The sequence below is a fragment of the Acinonyx jubatus genome, chromosome D4 (assembly GCF_027475565.1).
Source record: "Acinonyx jubatus isolate Ajub_Pintada_27869175 chromosome D4, VMU_Ajub_asm_v1.0, whole genome shotgun sequence".
NCBI lineage: Eukaryota > Metazoa > Chordata > Mammalia > Carnivora > Felidae > Acinonyx > Acinonyx jubatus.
In genome coordinates, this window is record NC_069391.1 from 66,400,118 (window position 1) to 66,416,134 (window position 16,017).

Consider the following 16,017-nt stretch of genomic DNA (forward strand, 5'->3'; position numbering starts at 1 on the left):
TAAATTGTTTTTCCTGTTAGTGCTAATGAATTTGCCTACATTCTCTCCCCAATCATCTTTTTGACCAATGCGTGAATTTTCAAGGCAGTAGCTTCAGATGAGGGAACCACTAAACTGAGCAGAGCCAGTTGGCTTGTACTTGGGATTGAACTGTCATTTTGATTACATTAATAAGTGGGTTTTTTTTAAAATATTTATTTATTTTGATAGAGAGCGAGCGAGCGTGTGCATGAGTGGGGGAGGGGCAGAGAGAGAATCCCAAGCAGACTCCACTCTGCCAGCACAGAGCCTGGGGCTCAAACTCACCAACTGTGAGATCATGACCCTGAGCTGAAGTCAAGAGTTGGATGCTTAACTGACTGAGCCAACCAGGAACTCCATGATTTCATAAATAAGTGTTTTCACCAAGTGAGTGGATTTGCCATGGGTGTCAAAAAATGAAATAACACGGGCACCTGGGTGTTTCAGTCGGTTGAGTGTCTGACTGTTGATCTTGGCTCAAGTCATGATCTCAGGGTTGGTTGGTGAGCTCAAGCCCCACATCTGGCTCTGCGCTGACAGTGTGGAGACTGCTTGGGATTTTCTCTCTTTGCCGCTCCCCAACTTGTGCACACATGTGCACATGCTCTTTCTCTCAAAATAAATAAATTAAAGTTTTTTAAAAAATGAAATAACAAATATTAGTTTAATTAATGAGATTAAAATTTGAAATTGAAGTTGCCACTCAACCACAGTAAGTGGTTGCTTCAAAAGTATGAGGAAGTTTTATTTTTTGTCATTGTGGTGTTCTATTCTGAGAAGTAAACCATCTAACACACAGGAATGAAGTTACACGTTTGTTTGGTTGGGTTTTTTTAATGTTTATTTATTTTTGAGAGACAGTGCAAGTGAAAGAGGGGCAGAGAGAAGGGGACAGGATCTGAAGCAGGCCCTGTGCTGACAGCAGCGAGTCCAGTGTGGGGCTCGAACTCACGAACCACAGGATCAGAACCTGAGCCAAAGTCAGACACTCAAGTGACTGAGCCACCCACGTGTCCCGAAGTTAGAGGTGTTAGAAAAAATTGTGTAAATGATACGTTGATAGAAAAGAACATTTACTCTTTTTTCTCTCATTTGTAGCTTTGCAGTATAGATCACCCTGAAGAAGGAGGTTTGCCACCATATGTGTTCGCCCTGATGGCCATTTTCTTTCTGCAACAGAGGAAAGAACCCCTTCTGCCTGTTTATCTAGGATCATGGGTATAACATTTTTTTGCTTATATATCTGATAGTGATTTTATTACAGGGCCACAGTTGCTTACGCATAATTTCAAAATCTAAAAACCTAACCAGAACTGACATGAATTTATTTTTCCTCCTAGTCTGAACATTCATGCCTCTCACTGCTGAAATATTAATGTATTTGACTACCAGATGCTGGCCTATACTGTGCTAGGGGTAGCAATAGTTCTCTAAACTGAGAACCCTCTTGATTTGTGAAACACACATGAGCCTAAGGGTTTTAAACAAGAGAATGTGAACCTGAATTAAATTTATCCTTTGGTACATACTTCCTCTGAGTATGACTAGATACTTGAATTTACAAATCACCTCCAGACAGACTGCATGAAGCATTTGGTTGCTGTAACTTTCTGTTTCTAGTCTCTCAGCCCTCTGCATTCCCCATTCCCTGTGAAACAAAAGGAAAGAGTTGAGATTGCTGGCTGTACTGCAAGATGCAGAGCATTGTCACCGCTTGAATAATATTTTCGTGTTTAAGATGATTCAGAATTCAGTGATGTGGCCACTCTTTCCTGCATAAATTAAGGTTGAATTGGTTTATTCAAATAGGATTTAAGGAGAAACCGTCTCAAAGTCAAGATACCATTCTCATCCTCTTGGAAACCTCACTTTTAAACCCTAAGTGTTTATCTTGAGAACATCTTATATGTAAACTGTATAAAAAGTCTCCCTTGGTGAAAAGCTTATTTGGGCACATTTGGTATTTTAACCACTTTTCTTCCTACTGTACCCAGGATTCTCATCATTTAAGGAGAGTATGTTCTACGGCAGTAGCTCTTACCTATGGGTACATAGCAAAATTGTATGATTATAGGGAAAAGTTTTTTCTTTGTACTTAACAGATTGAGAATTAAGCAAGGACCTGCTGGGTCCTAGGAACAAAGACTAAAGCAGAATGAGCCCCTTGTAAATGGTCCCGGCAGAGGGATCACAGTCGGCTCTGTGTCCCAGTGGCCTGAAGGGCCCTCTCTGTGCTTGTACTGAACTGAAAGGATGCACGGTCCCAGCGGGTGTCTGCTAGACTGCTCTCCTGATGGAGCGAAGAGAGAACAGTCAACCCTTAGCCGATAAAGAACCTCTTCCATCAGACCAGAGGGGAGTCTGTCTCTGAAGTTTTCCTCTCATGTTAGTCCAATAGAGACAGGACGTTAGGATGGAACCAAACCAGTTAGACTCTTGAGAGCACATTGTATGGGTTCCCATACTCACTATTGTCTTGGTGAGATATGCCTTTCCTTGGGTCCTGGTCACCTCTGAGTAGTCCTCTGTCACTGCTGTGAGGATGCAGGAAAAAGGATGTTTCTATTCTGGTAAGGGGGTTCTCCTAAGGATTTACTTAAGACTACAGTAGTATCAATATACCCTTTTCTGTGGCCAGTATATTACATCCTAGGCAGTGATACTGGAAATTCTCTATGGTGACACTGAATTTGATTGTGATTATAGCATTTGTTCATTTAAGATTTAATGAGAGAAACAGGTATGTGGTGGTCAAACATGAATTGAATTCTATGGATCAAATAAGGCACACTCAACTGCTTGAACTAAAATGATCTGCAGTTTTCAATGTTTTAAGCTAGTCAATTGCCAGTACTAGAGTCTTACCAATGCTAGAAGCTTCTGCTAGAGTCACAGAAATATAAAGCAAGTGAAGGTAAAGAAGTTAATTTCAGTCCCTTATTGGTGCCAGAAATTTTACATCATTATTTTTGTAGAAAATCCATTGAAGATTTCTAAATTATGTGGATGAAAGTATCCAAACTGTTCATTCCTTCACAGTCTTTAAAACACCATGTAGGTTTGTCATTGTATTTGGCCCTGAAGGGAATACACAGATGAATAAGACAAAATTCTCCATGAAGAAGTTTAGAATATCCTACCTCTGTGCCCTAATCTGTCTCCTCAGAAATTCTTCAGCCATTCTCTCCCAACCTATGCAGACCTCTTCCATGTTGGGGGCTGTCCTCGCTGACCTCTTAACTTCCATGTATTGTTAGTAGACCTTGATTTGACTAAAAGTTGAAATCATAGTGAATAATGACTGATGAATAGGTTTAACCTTGTCTGCTCATCATCTTTTGTCCACTACAATAATATCTTATTAGTCTCCTAGTAAATATTGTTTGGGATCTGTCTTGTTTTGGGCTATATAGGCTTAGCCTTTAGCAAACAGTCCTTTACACATGAAGGATGCCAGGTAACGAATGTAATGGAAAGAAGATTAGTTTAAAGTTTGATAGCCCTACAGTTCCTCCAGCTCTTGTTATTTATACATATCCCTGTGACCTCCAGCAATTTATTTTCTCTGAGCCTCGGAGTCCTTATCTGAAAAATTCTGAAATGAGACCATGAATGTAAAGCTCCTAAAACGAAGTAGGAGAACAAATGTAGTCCTTTTCTCCCTCAATAGGAAGTCAGGTTCTACTTATGAAATGGAGGCATGAACTCCTAAGCAAGTGATCCGTGTATAAGTAACAGCTATAAATTCTCAACAAAATGCCAAAAAAAAAAAAACCAACAACGCGAACGCTCTGGAGACTGAACAAGTTCAAGCCGACTTCGGAGAGAAGTCAGACCTTGGAGCAGGTGGCCAACACAGAGCGAGTGTCCGTTTTTTCTGTGGCTTTACCCCTAAAGGCAGCTCTGCGAGAAAAACCAGTCCCCTTTCTGGCAAGAGGAATTAGGGCTACCAGATAAAGGGGAAGAACCCAGAAGGGAAAGATATTCGAAGTGGAACCCTTAACTCTGTGTATAAAATCAACTCGTCTCTAACTTCTGAACCGGTCCAGTCTGTTGGATTAACGAGCTTGGATGTCATCACTCTATACTCAGAAAAAAGGGGGAAAAAAAAAAAAAAAAAAACCTAAACAAAGTGAAAATCAACAGCTCTTCTTAGATCCATCAGAGAATTGAGGTCACAGGGAAAACCATTGCCCAAAAAATTGGAGAGACAGGCAAATAGAGCAAATTATAACTTATCAGAGCAGGAGGCCAGGAACGGAGCCTATACCAGGGTAGGAAGGCTTAGACTATGGCTCTGGAGGCTCAGTATGGACAAGCTTGAGCGTGAAAAATAACAGGGAGCCCCAGTCTTAGGGGACCCCCAACAATTTCACAGGTTTTACTTCCAGGAACCCCCACCAGCTTCTCAGGGTGAAGATCCAAGAAAAATCCCCTCGTGCTTTGGCCGAGTGAGAGAAAAAGTCGCAATTTTAAAGTATGCCCAGAGCATTCTGTTCTTCTAAACAAGCTTGCCTTCAAGGGAAACTTTTAACCAGGGCTTAACTGACCTGGAGGAAAGGAGAGTACCTAACTCCAGCCCCTTTCCTGACCTTTCCTGTCTTCTTACCTGGGGGAAGGCAGGGGGAGGGTCTCAGTCACTAAAAGACTGAGACCTGATCATAGGACTATATAGAATGCTTCCCCTCCCCCCGGACCTTACCACCACATCATTAGGGCTCCTGCATAAAATGGGATTATAACAGAAATACCTCGTTTCAGAAGAAATCTGTTAGGAAACCCAAAGACAACAGGGGAGACAAAAACAAGGACACCAGATGAAGTTTTAGCCTCTTGACATCTACAGCTACAACAAACACATAGCCTAACTCCTAGCAAAATAAAACCTCACACTTGGGGTGCCTAGGTGGCTCAGTTGGTTAAGCGTCTGACTCTTGATTTGGGCTTAGGTTATGGGATTGAGCCCCAAGCTGGGCTCTGTGCTGAGAGCATGTAGCCCACCTGGGATTCTCTCCCTCTCAAAATAAAAAAAAAAAAAACTAAAAAAAAAAAACAAAACCTTCACACTAAAGGCCTGTCTCTGTCCCTTTGACCCAGTACACCTAACCAGCTTTCCACCAGAAAATTACAAGTCGTACTAAAAAGGCAAAAAAAAACCCCACCATAGTTTAAAGAGTCAGAGCAAGCATTGGAATTATCCAACTGGTAAATTAAAATAACTTAGATTAAAATGCTAAGGGCTCGGACAGAAAAAATGGGTGACGTGCAAGAACAGGTGGGTAATAGAAGTGGAGAGATAGATGGGAGCTCTAAGAATCAAAAGGAAGTGCTACAAATAAAATATGTAACAGAAATAAAGAATGCCTTCAGTGGGTTCATCAGTAGCTTGGACACAGATGGGCAAAGAATCAGTGCGCTTCATTCAGTAGAAGCTTCCCAAACTGAAAAGCAAAGATCAAAAAACAAAACCAGAGCAGACTATCAAAGAACTGCAGGACAATTACCAGGAGTTGTGATACATATATATTACGAGAGTATCAGAAGGAGAAGAGAAAGGAACAGAAGAAATAATTGGGGATAATGATGACTGAAATTTTCCAAAATTAATGGCACTTTTAAAAAAATGTTTTTAATATTTATTCTTGAGAGAGAGGGAGAGTGGAGAGAGGCAGAGAGAAAGGGAGACACAGACCAGAAGCAGGCTCCGGACTCTGATCTGTCAGCACAGAGCCTGATGCGGGGCTCGAACCCACAAGCCACAAGATAATGACCTGAGCCGAAATCAAGAGTCGGTCACTTAACCTGTTTAAAGGCTATGATCAGTCCCGTTTTACAATAAAGAAAGCTGTTCAACTTTGTTCCAAATTTCTTGGAACTTTTAAGCCCAAACTGTTTTCTTTAGCCATTTGCATCCCAACAACATCGATAGAAACAGTTTCTTAGATTGAGTATTCACTGCGTGTTGTGGCCTGTGTCAGTGATTTATGTCCATTATTTCACGTCACAACTATCCCATAAAGAAAGTTCTACTGCGACCCGTTTTTACAAAAACCTGCGACGGGAAGAAAGCAAGCACTGACTGGAAGTCTCACAGCTCCAGGAAGGAGCTGAGGTCAGGGCCTGGGCAGTTTTACTCCAGAACCCATGGCTCTAGGCCTAAGCCATGTTACCTTCTCCCAGACTCTTCACTAAAAAATTATTTCACAAAGTCACCATTTCTTTTGCCAATTAAAACCTTGGTTTTTAGTTTAAAAAGTATTTTCAAATTAACAGATGTCTTGGAGGTATCCCAGAAACGATATCTTTTTCTTTTTTTTTTAATTTAAAAAAAATTTTTAAGGTTTACTTTTGAGAGAGAGGCACAGAGCGTGAGCGGGGGAGGGGCAGAGGGCGAGGGAGACACAAAATGCAGGCTCCAGGCTCTGAGCTGTCAGCACACAGCCCGACGCGGGGCTTGAACTCAGGAACCGTGAGATCGTGACCTGAGCCAAAGTCAGACGCTCAACCGACTGAGCCACCCAGGCGCCCGCCCAGCTATAAGTGTGTTTCCATTTCTTCCAGGATTAATAATGCTCTGGTTGATATCGAATCCTTTCTACCTTATAATAATAGCGTGTGTCTAATTTTTCCTAGATTGAAGGGTTCTCGTTGAACAAACTAGGAAATTTCAACCTTAAAGATGTTCAGGAAGACACCGTGGTTTGGGAGTATGCTGACAATGCTGCCGGAGATGCGGAAACAGCAGAACACGAGGCACCAAGAGAAGTGCCTGTTAAGAGGGGACAGGTCTGTTCTCTTTCTCATTTTTAATTGTACAATTTCTATTTGATTTCATTGTTCATTGTGGACTCTGCGACTTAATCAGGCCTCCTTTCTGTCTTTACCTATCTTAACTTTTTCGTGGATGTTTCATTTTCTAGTCTGTCCGGTCCTTCAACTAGACAAATAAAGACAAAAGGTAAAATGCAGATCATCAGATACAGTTATTTCTGTAGTTTCTTCTGTGTGCCAGGTCCTGTGAGGGTTACTGAGAATTCAGAGATCAATCCCTGTCTATCCTCAAAGAGTTTATGTCTTAGATGGTATTAAGAGTTTTAAATATATGAAAAGTTCATTGACCTCAAAGGTACTAAAATCACAGCGAGTAAGTATTTGGTATGATGTGTTTTCATGTCCTCATCCATACCATTAGAGGTTGGCAAGGAAATATATGCACAGGGAAGGAATTGCCATTTACATTTCAGGGGTGCCTGGGTGGCTCAGTCGGTTGGACGTCCAACTTCGGTTCGGGTCACGATCTCATGGTTTTCAGGTTCGAGCCCCTCATCGGGTTCTGTGCTGACAGCTCAGAGCCTGGAGCCTGCTTCAGATTCTGTGTCTCCTCCTCTCTCTGCCCCTCCCCTGCTCATGCTCAGCCTTTACCTCTCAATAATGAATAAATGTTGAAAAAAAAATTTGAATTTCAAACAAAAATCTGAGCATTGTAATTATTTTAGAAATGATAGGAATCTGCCCCAAATTGGTGGACAGTCCCTGACCTCATGCCTTTCTCCATAACCTTATGGGATGAAATGGCAGCAATACCCACAAAATACTTCTGAGACCAGGATTCGAACCCTAGCTACACACAAACAAGTCAGGTCACTCCTCTGGTCTGTGCCTAAAATGAGGAGATAGTGGTGAGTGGTAGATTCTCCCGTTGTGTTTTCTAGAATCCTTGAGCATTGGAGAGAGAAGGGAAGGCTGTGCCACTCAACCTCTGCCACCACCAGAACACCCCCACTTTTTTTCTGTGTCCTGTTTGGGGTTCCAGGAGTGGATAAGAGTAGAGGCTGTGGAGCCAGAATATGTGAATCCGTATCCCAGCTCTCGCACTTCCTAGCTGTGTGTCCTTGGGCAAGTGACTTAATCTTCCTGTGCCCCAGTTTCCTCACCTAAAACTGGAAATGATATTGGTACCCTCTCAGAGGGTCACTGACTCATGGAATGCTTAACTCAGTGCCAAGCATGTGGTAAGCACACAGTAAATGTTAGCTGCCATTCTTTTCTCTTTCTTTTTTTTGGGGGGGGGGGGGAAGAAAGTGTTCCCTACTTTAAAAGAATAAAAACAATAACGAAAAACAGCTTAAGTACCACTAATGTAGACCTATCAAAGGTCTCTTAAGTTCCGTGTGGTATCCTCAAGTCATTTTGGTGAGAGGCTTAAAAGCCCTTAGTGATGCTGAATAAGGCTTATGGATAAAGCGGTGAAATGTCATGAGGCTTTCAATTTCTAGGGGTTTTCTTCGTGTCCTCAACCACAGTGTTTGGACATGGACAACTTCCATTTTCAGTCACTTCTGCTTTGTACATCTACCTGATGACTTGATCTTATTTGACAGAATGTTTGTGGTCAGGATTTAGTGGCTAATAAAATACCATACCACTTGTTTTGATCCTCAGTATAATAAAGTGGGATGGGAGACAAATTTGTATACCTCAGAAGGAAAAGCTGTTGCTGTGAGTGGAAGTAAATACTTGATCTTTACATCTTTGTGTCGTGTGGAGAGATTAATCCTGCTGCCACTTCAGAAATGGAGACCTAGATAGGGTCGAGATTGATTGTATGGTGTGATGAAAGAGCCCTGTCCTGGGATTGAGACACTGCTCGTGCTGCCACTGACAAGCAGCGGGACCTTTGACAAGTCACGTCAACTCTGGGCTTCCATTTTCTCTCCTAACATCCGGGGACTGAACTAGATTACCTCTCAAGAGCACCTTACGGTTGTGACATCATGTTTCAGTGATAAGTGGATTCCTTGTACTTAAAAGCCTATATACCTAAGTGAAAAAATACAGAGAGCAACCAAATGTGCCAGATGCTTTCCCTTGTCTCTCATTTAATCCTCATAACTGTCCTGTGTTATAGGTGGTACCGTCCCTACTCTGCAGATAATGATAGCGACCATTTTTTGAACATGTGTGCCAGGCACTGTGCTAAGCTCTTTACAGACATTCTCTCACTCAGTCCTCCCAACAACCCTCTGAGGTGGGTACTGTAATCCCGATTGTTCAGATGAGGAAACTGAGGCTTAGACTGCCTATAGCTTGGCCAGGATCCTACACAGCCAGTATATGGCAGAGTTGGATTTCAAACTTAAAAGTCCCGTGGCAAAGGCAGTTTTAGCCACTGTGCTGTCGTGCCAGCTGAGAGTGAAGACGCTAAGTCAGGAAGCAGTTAAAAGAGAAGTGGCAGAGTCAATATTTGGACTCTTTTTTTCCCCCCTAGTCTAGGTCCTGTGCACCTTCCAGTACATCCCATCACAGTATGTTCCAATTTGTCGAGAGCCTGTCAATGTAAAACTGACGTCAATTTCTGAAACCAAGAGTTCTTTGACTCTGGTGCCCCTGGCTGGCTCATTCGTAAGAGTATGCGACTCTTGGTCTCAGGGTCATGAGTTCAAGCCCCATGGTGGGCGTAGAGATCACTTAAATAAACTTTGAAAAAGACAAGTTTTTTAACTTGAAGATCAGTTGCCCCTGGCATAGCTTCTCAGAGCAAAGGAAGGGAGTGTTTTGCCTTTTGCTCTACACCCTTAACCTGCCGCCCATTTTAGTGTGCGCGAGTGTAAAGGTGCCCTTCAGCGGCAGCACCCAGGAGAGCTCTGTGCTGAGACCCGCGAACCTAAGGCTTCAAAATTAGGAGTGCTAGCCACCTGGCTACCTATAAGTGCCCGCCCGCCCCTGTGATGATGGTTAGATTTCAACCTGCTCTCGTCCCAGGAGTGCAGTATTTGCCACAAACAAAATAGAACCTAGATGCAATTTACCCAGATGGATTGTCACATTCCTATGTTTGCTATGGTTTTTCAGAGTTTTTGTAATTTGCTTGAATGATCTCGAGTTTCTCAGATTGTGCTGACCTCGGAACTACCTGTGTGTTTTCTCTTTACTGTTCTAGGTATCATTAATATTTGATTTCAAGCACCAGCCGTCAGTACCAGTTGGGCAGCTCTGGGTGGAAATGCTTCGATTCTATGCATTAGAATTTAATTTGGCTGATTTAGTGATAAGTATCCGTGTCAAAGAATCAGTGTCTCGTGAATCCAAGGATTGGCCCAAAAAGCGCATTGCCATTGAAGGTATCTCAGAATGTTTCTCTTAAATTTCCTTTCCTTTTAAGGTACCAGTCTAACCGCATGCTTTGTATTTCATTCTCCTTTCAGCTCCCACGTGTAACATAGGCCTGACCCCAACAGCGAAATAAACAGACTCTGGCATGTGTTACCGTGGTCATTCCAAGGGACCAGACTGTTCTTTCTGGGTTTTTTATGCACTGCAATAAAATATCTTAGTTAAAAAATGGCTAAACAGTGGCTGGGCGAGTCCTCGCTTTCTTTGTAAATTGCTTACCAACCTAAACGCAAAAAAAAGTTTTTTCCCCTGGTGATGTGTGAATCCTCCTTTCCTCTCTGCTGTTCTCATTGCTGGATTTTTAGATTCAGCCCTTTCATGGGTTGTTGATGTTGTTTAGATGTTTAAGATGAGAAAATACTTTCCCTCATGAAAAATAATTCTTGGTTGGATTCCTCTTCATAGCGAGAGGCTAGTTATTTTTGGAATATCTACAATAGCATTTGGAACTTATTCCTGAAAACACTTTTTCTAGTGAAGGCTCATTTAACTAAAACCATTGTATGAAAGAGTCGCTGATGTGCCCTGTAGACTACATTAAATGGACAAGCTCTTCTCAGCTTTGCAAAATCAGGAGGTTGAAAACCCTCTAGAAATCTTAGTTCTCCTCCTTCAGATAATTTAAAGAACCTCCTAAATGGAATTCTCGTATTTTTGCTTGATTTTTTTCAAGCTTTTATATTGCATAAGAGGGTTTTTGTTTTTTGTTTTTTGTTTTTTGCATTTTGCATTTTGCATAAATTCTGTGTGCAGTCATGGGGATCTCACATTTTTAAACCCTCCCCTGCAGTTTCTCTGGCTCAGCTCTTCTGGCCAATTGCCTAACCTGCTGGAGTTCTAGGGGAGGAGAAAAGATTGAGAGAAGTGGTGTCTCCTCCTGGTGCCTCCCTCTCGCCCCTGAATTCAGTCCAGCCAGTTCAGTGATGGGGCTTCCCAGGGCAGAAGAGTGGAGGTAAGCTCTACACACCACAGGGCCTGGCTGAGTGGGGAGGCAGAGCACTCAGCAGAGCCTGGCGGGAAGACCTCCCTTCCCCAGGGCGCGAGAGCCACACTGATGACACCTTTTTTACCTCCACAGTCACAGAACAGACTAGGGAAGGGGTACTGGTTCTCAGCAGAATGGGTTCTCTTCATAGAGCAGATGTTTAAGAAAACATTTCTTTTTGTTCTGAAACCACATCCCACCCCCAATTTGGTAAAACGCATACAAGATTCACGCTAAATTCTAGTAGTGTGTGTTTGTTGTCTTGTCTACAGCAGGCTAATTTTTAAAATGTGAAATGGAAACGTATGAAGTGGTGGGTTTTTGTTTTTTTTTCTTCTCGTTACAGATCCCTACTCTGTTAAAAGAAATGTGGCAAGGACTCTAAATAATCAGCCCGTGTTTGAATATATACTTCATTGTTTAAGGACAACATATAAGTATTTTGCTCTTCCACACAAAATTACAAAATCCAGCCTTCCAAAGCCTCTGAATACTGTCACACGTATTTCTGAACACCCTAAAGAAGTAGCAAACGTGGGGGCACGAGCAAAAGGTGATGAACTCAAAAGCTCAGCTTTGGCTCAAGAGCCAGGTGCTGCCAGTTCAGGTGCAAACACCTGCCAGGTACAGCCACTTACAGAGACTGCTGAAAGCTTTGGAGGCCCCCCAACAGAGGAAATGGGGCACGCGCATGTCAGCATCCACCTGGAAAACTGCAGCCGTATCAGGACAGGGGCCGGTTGTGATGGTTGTGAGGATGTTAAAGCACACCGTCAAGCAGCGGGAAGTAAAGCTGGGAGCGAGAGCAAGCATCCTTTGCCTGCCGATGATCAAGGGCCAAGCAGTAGCAGACGTGGAGAGCTTGTCCTCCGTGGCGGCACACAAAATAAGGAGACAGGTAACACTTTGGATGTAGAAGACTTCCACAGTCCTACGGCCGACGAGTGTGATGGATTCGTCACTTCAGAGGACAAGGCTGATGTTGATGAAGAAGGTGTAGAAGGTCCTGATGAGCTGGAAGATGCTCTAGGCCACTTTGCCCCTTCAAGACAGGGTCACGTGTCAAGAATCATTCATTCCGAGGAGGAGGAGGAGGAGGAGGACGAGGAAGAGGAGGACGATGAAGAACCCAGGCTGTCCATTCCCCGGAGGGAAGATGAGGACGACTTGGCAAATGAAGATGAGTTAGAAAATCCGTACACAGGATCAGGGGACGAGGACGCCCTGTCTGAGGAGGACGATGAATTAGGCGGATCTGCTAAGTATAAAGACCTGAAAGAAGATGGAAAACATGTGGACGGGGCTCTACTAATGGAATTGAATAAAATCAGTCTTAAAGAAGAAAATGCATGTGAGGAAAGTTGCACTGCAGATCAGTCTGATTTCTTCTATGAATTTAGTAAACTCATCTTCACCAAAGGCAAGGTAATCCGTGCCACTCCTCGAACTAAGGGACGTTAAATGGTTTTTTAGTGCATGTAATTTTAAATTTTGTGGACTAGAACAGAGCTGTGCCCTGTCCGGGTGGTAGTCAGGAGTTCGTCTTCCACTCCGGTACAACCGCTCCATGTCCTGCCCTCCTTAGACCCCTGGGAATTTGCATAGGCCGTAGGGAATGCTGTCGGGAGTGGAAATAACTCCCTTTTACTCCTGAGTATCCCAGAAGATGTCCCCATCTCAAGTAGTTTGCAGCGGTTGCACGTTATTTTTGTTCCTTTGGGAAGTCAGAGTAGGCTGTGGGGCTTTTGAGAAAATGATTCAGGACCCCTTTAGTTGGCAAATAGAGTTGTAAACAAAGTCTTGGTTTGCTTTGCCACCTTCCCATAGTCTCCTACAGTCGTGTGCAGTTTATGCAAACGAGAAGGTCATCTCAAGAAGGACTGTCCCGAAGACTTCAAAAGAATTCAGCTGGAACCTTTGCCGCCACTGACACCCAAATTTTCAAATATCTTAGATCAAGTTTGCATCCAGTGTTACAGTAAGTTACTAACACTTCTTTTCATTTGTCAGAATGTCGCATTGGCATTTGCCCCAAGAGTCCTCTGACTCACTAACCTGTTACCTCCATCACTGGGACCAAGTCTGTCCCATTTTCCCCCGTGTCCATGGAGCTCTGTGTGTAATGCCTATTCTGGCTGAGATGCATAGTAAATAATTGTTGCAGGAAAAACGGGGAGAGGGAGGACCTTTTAAGCCTTGCTGTTGGAGTACTAGCATTCCCAACTGGTGTTCCTTGGACTGTTTTTCTAAGCAGTTATTAGTATTTCGTGACAGTTGGTGCCTGGGTGGTTCAGTAGGTTAAGCATCAGACTCTTGATATGAGCTCATGTCATGATCTCAGGGTCGTGAGTTCAAGCCCCGCACTTAAAATAAAATAGTTCCACAGGTCAAGGAGGGAATGCGTCTACCCTCAGCGGAGGCTGGGGGTGTTGGGGTTGGGGCAAGAGATTTACAGGGCATATTAGCATCATATTGGCTTCTGAGAAATGTTCTAGTAAAAAACCTGTTTAACTCTTTATTGAAATATTCCCAAAATGTGGGCATAATATACTTTTTAATTAACACTAATAGCTCCCTAACAGCCCTGTGAGGAACACCAGTGTGGGGAAGCATTGGTATACAGAGGGTTAAAGTTCCACAAAGGAAAAACATTTAAAGGAGAGGCAGGCGACTTGAGATGAGCCTGACGCCTCACAGCGCTCCGCTCTCTGTCCTGAGGTGTCCCTGCCAGAAGACACTTGTTCTTAGCCAGTGAGTTAGTGTTCTGCAAACCTTTTTGGAGGTGATAAGCTATGAAAGGAAAACTAGGTTCCCCTCAGAAACATATGCACATGCTCATAAAGGTTTGTGTTCACAGCTTGGCAGAGTTGCCTGAAGACCACCTTTCTAGACCCCTGGGGTCTCTGAAATCTAGTAGCAGAACCGCTACTCAGATTTGTTTCTATTTCAGGAGCAGTTCCTGGGGGCAGAAGTTTTTCAAAGAAAGACAGACTCTATTGTATATTACTAATGCTGTCTACCAAGAAGATGCTCGAAATTTAGGGCTTTCTTTTTAACTTGCTAGATTTTGTTTTATAAAAAGTGTGATCTTCCCCTTCTCCCCCTCCCCCCCGCAAAGAATGTGAACAATCTTTGTTTCTGAATGTTTTCTATTTTAAACAGAGGATTTTTCTCCAACTATTTTGGAAGATCAGGCTCGTGAACATATTCGGCAAAACCTAGAAAGTTTCATAAGACAGGAGTTTCCAGGTAAATAACTTTTTAACCTTTAAGAAAAGAAAGGTGTCTCAAAAATGAATAAATGTTAAAAAAAATTTCAAAAAAAAAATGGGGTGCCTGGGTGGCTCAGTCAGTTAAGCGTCCGACTTCCGCTCAGGTCACGATCTCGCAGTCTGTGAGTTCAAGCCCCGCGTCGGGCCCTGTGCTGACAGCTTGGAGCCTGGAGCCTGCTTCGGATTCTGTGTCTCCCTCTCTCTCTGCCCCTCCCCCGCTCATGCTCTGTCTCTGTCACTCTCAAAAATGAATAAATGTTAAGAAAAATTTTTAAAGAAAAGAAAGGCAGCGTGACCTTCCTTCAGAACTAGCACATGTGTTACAAGCACATTAACTTTGAGAACGAGAAAGTAGTTTTGCGGGGACGGTGGGGACAGGGCTGTGGTTACTTTGTGATGTACTTTGGATGCTCTTTGCTCTGCTGCTTTACCGACGGGAGAGGACAGCAGCAGTGTGGGATTTCTGTTAGCAGACACCACAAGTGAAATTTCATTTCGTGTTATGTTTGAAGTCAAAGTTTGCACCTCCAGACTTTGGAAAATATTCCAAAAGGTGAATATTTAGAGAGCAGTAAGCTTACATTACTAAATATACTGGTGTGATCCACATTTTCCTTGAAATGTCCTTGCAATTTAAGAAAAAAGTGGCACTTGGTGGTCTTTCACACCATATACACATTGTATTTGTTTAAAGTAAATTTTGAGAGAAAGTAGTTTGTCATAAATACGACATTATAATGAGGATAGTTAACAGATGGGTATTTTTGATCCATGTGAGAGCCGTTTTGATCAGACCATTAAATGTACTCAGGTAATTAGTTATCACTTTTCGTCTATCCCCAACAGGAACTAAATTGAGCTTGTTTGGCTCCTCCAAAAATGGATTTGGGTTCAAACAGAGTGACCTTGACGTCTGCATGACAATTAACGGGCTTGAAACCGCGGAGGTACGGTGACCACGTAAAACTCAAATCTGCTGCAGCAGTGTGATTTGACCATCTTGACTGACAGGACATCTTGGTATTTTCCACATCTACCAGAGCATACCATATGGAGCATGCCATGTGGCACAGTCTCTCTGGTCAGATACTTAAGAAGCTTAGAGGTAAACCTGAGGAGCACCGAAGCTTGTCTTTTCCACCCACGGTACAAAGTGCCTTTGGAAGTGACCTGTGGGAACGTGACAAAGCCAAACCAGCCCCCGCAGGGTCCCCCTGGCGTAGCCCGGAGGCTGACTTTGCCACACACACCCCATATAAGACTTCTTGAAAAGTTTTGAGGAGGCAGGCAGTGTGGTTTTCTGAGATGGTTTTTAGCAGGCAGTCAAATGGGATTCGATGATAAGAGTGCTAAACTTACAGTTCAGAGACCCAGATTCAAGACAGACTTGGTTTCATGAGTTCCTAAACATGTGGTCTTTGGTTGATAAACCTAGAAAATGAAAAGGATCATTTCTGTTCCTCTTGCCCCCAGAGATTGTTGTGCACATCAGCTTGGATCACGCCTGTCAGGAGTCCGCAGACTAGGGCCCACGGGCTAAACCCAGCCACGGGCATATTTTGTCAG

General features: G+C 43.1%; 1 protein-coding gene across 7 annotated transcripts in view; it reads left to right on the plus strand.

Annotated features, from left to right (window-relative positions):
• TUT7 (terminal uridylyl transferase 7) overlaps nt 1-16,017 on the plus strand; it is a 60,844-nt gene that overhangs the window by 14,744 nt on the left and 30,083 nt on the right. For all 7 annotated transcript variants that reach the window (XM_027048189.2, XM_027048193.2, XM_027048194.2 and 4 more), the window contains exons 10-16: nt 1,120-1,239; nt 6,655-6,807; nt 9,962-10,142; nt 11,526-12,604; nt 13,007-13,157; nt 14,342-14,428; nt 15,298-15,398. In XM_027048189.2, the coding sequence (XP_026903990.2) occupies nt 1,120-1,239; nt 6,655-6,807; nt 9,962-10,142; nt 11,526-12,604; nt 13,007-13,157; nt 14,342-14,428; nt 15,298-15,398 (1,872 nt within the window). The remainder of the gene's footprint in view (nt 1-1,119; nt 1,240-6,654; nt 6,808-9,961; nt 10,143-11,525; nt 12,605-13,006; nt 13,158-14,341; nt 14,429-15,297; nt 15,399-16,017) is intronic.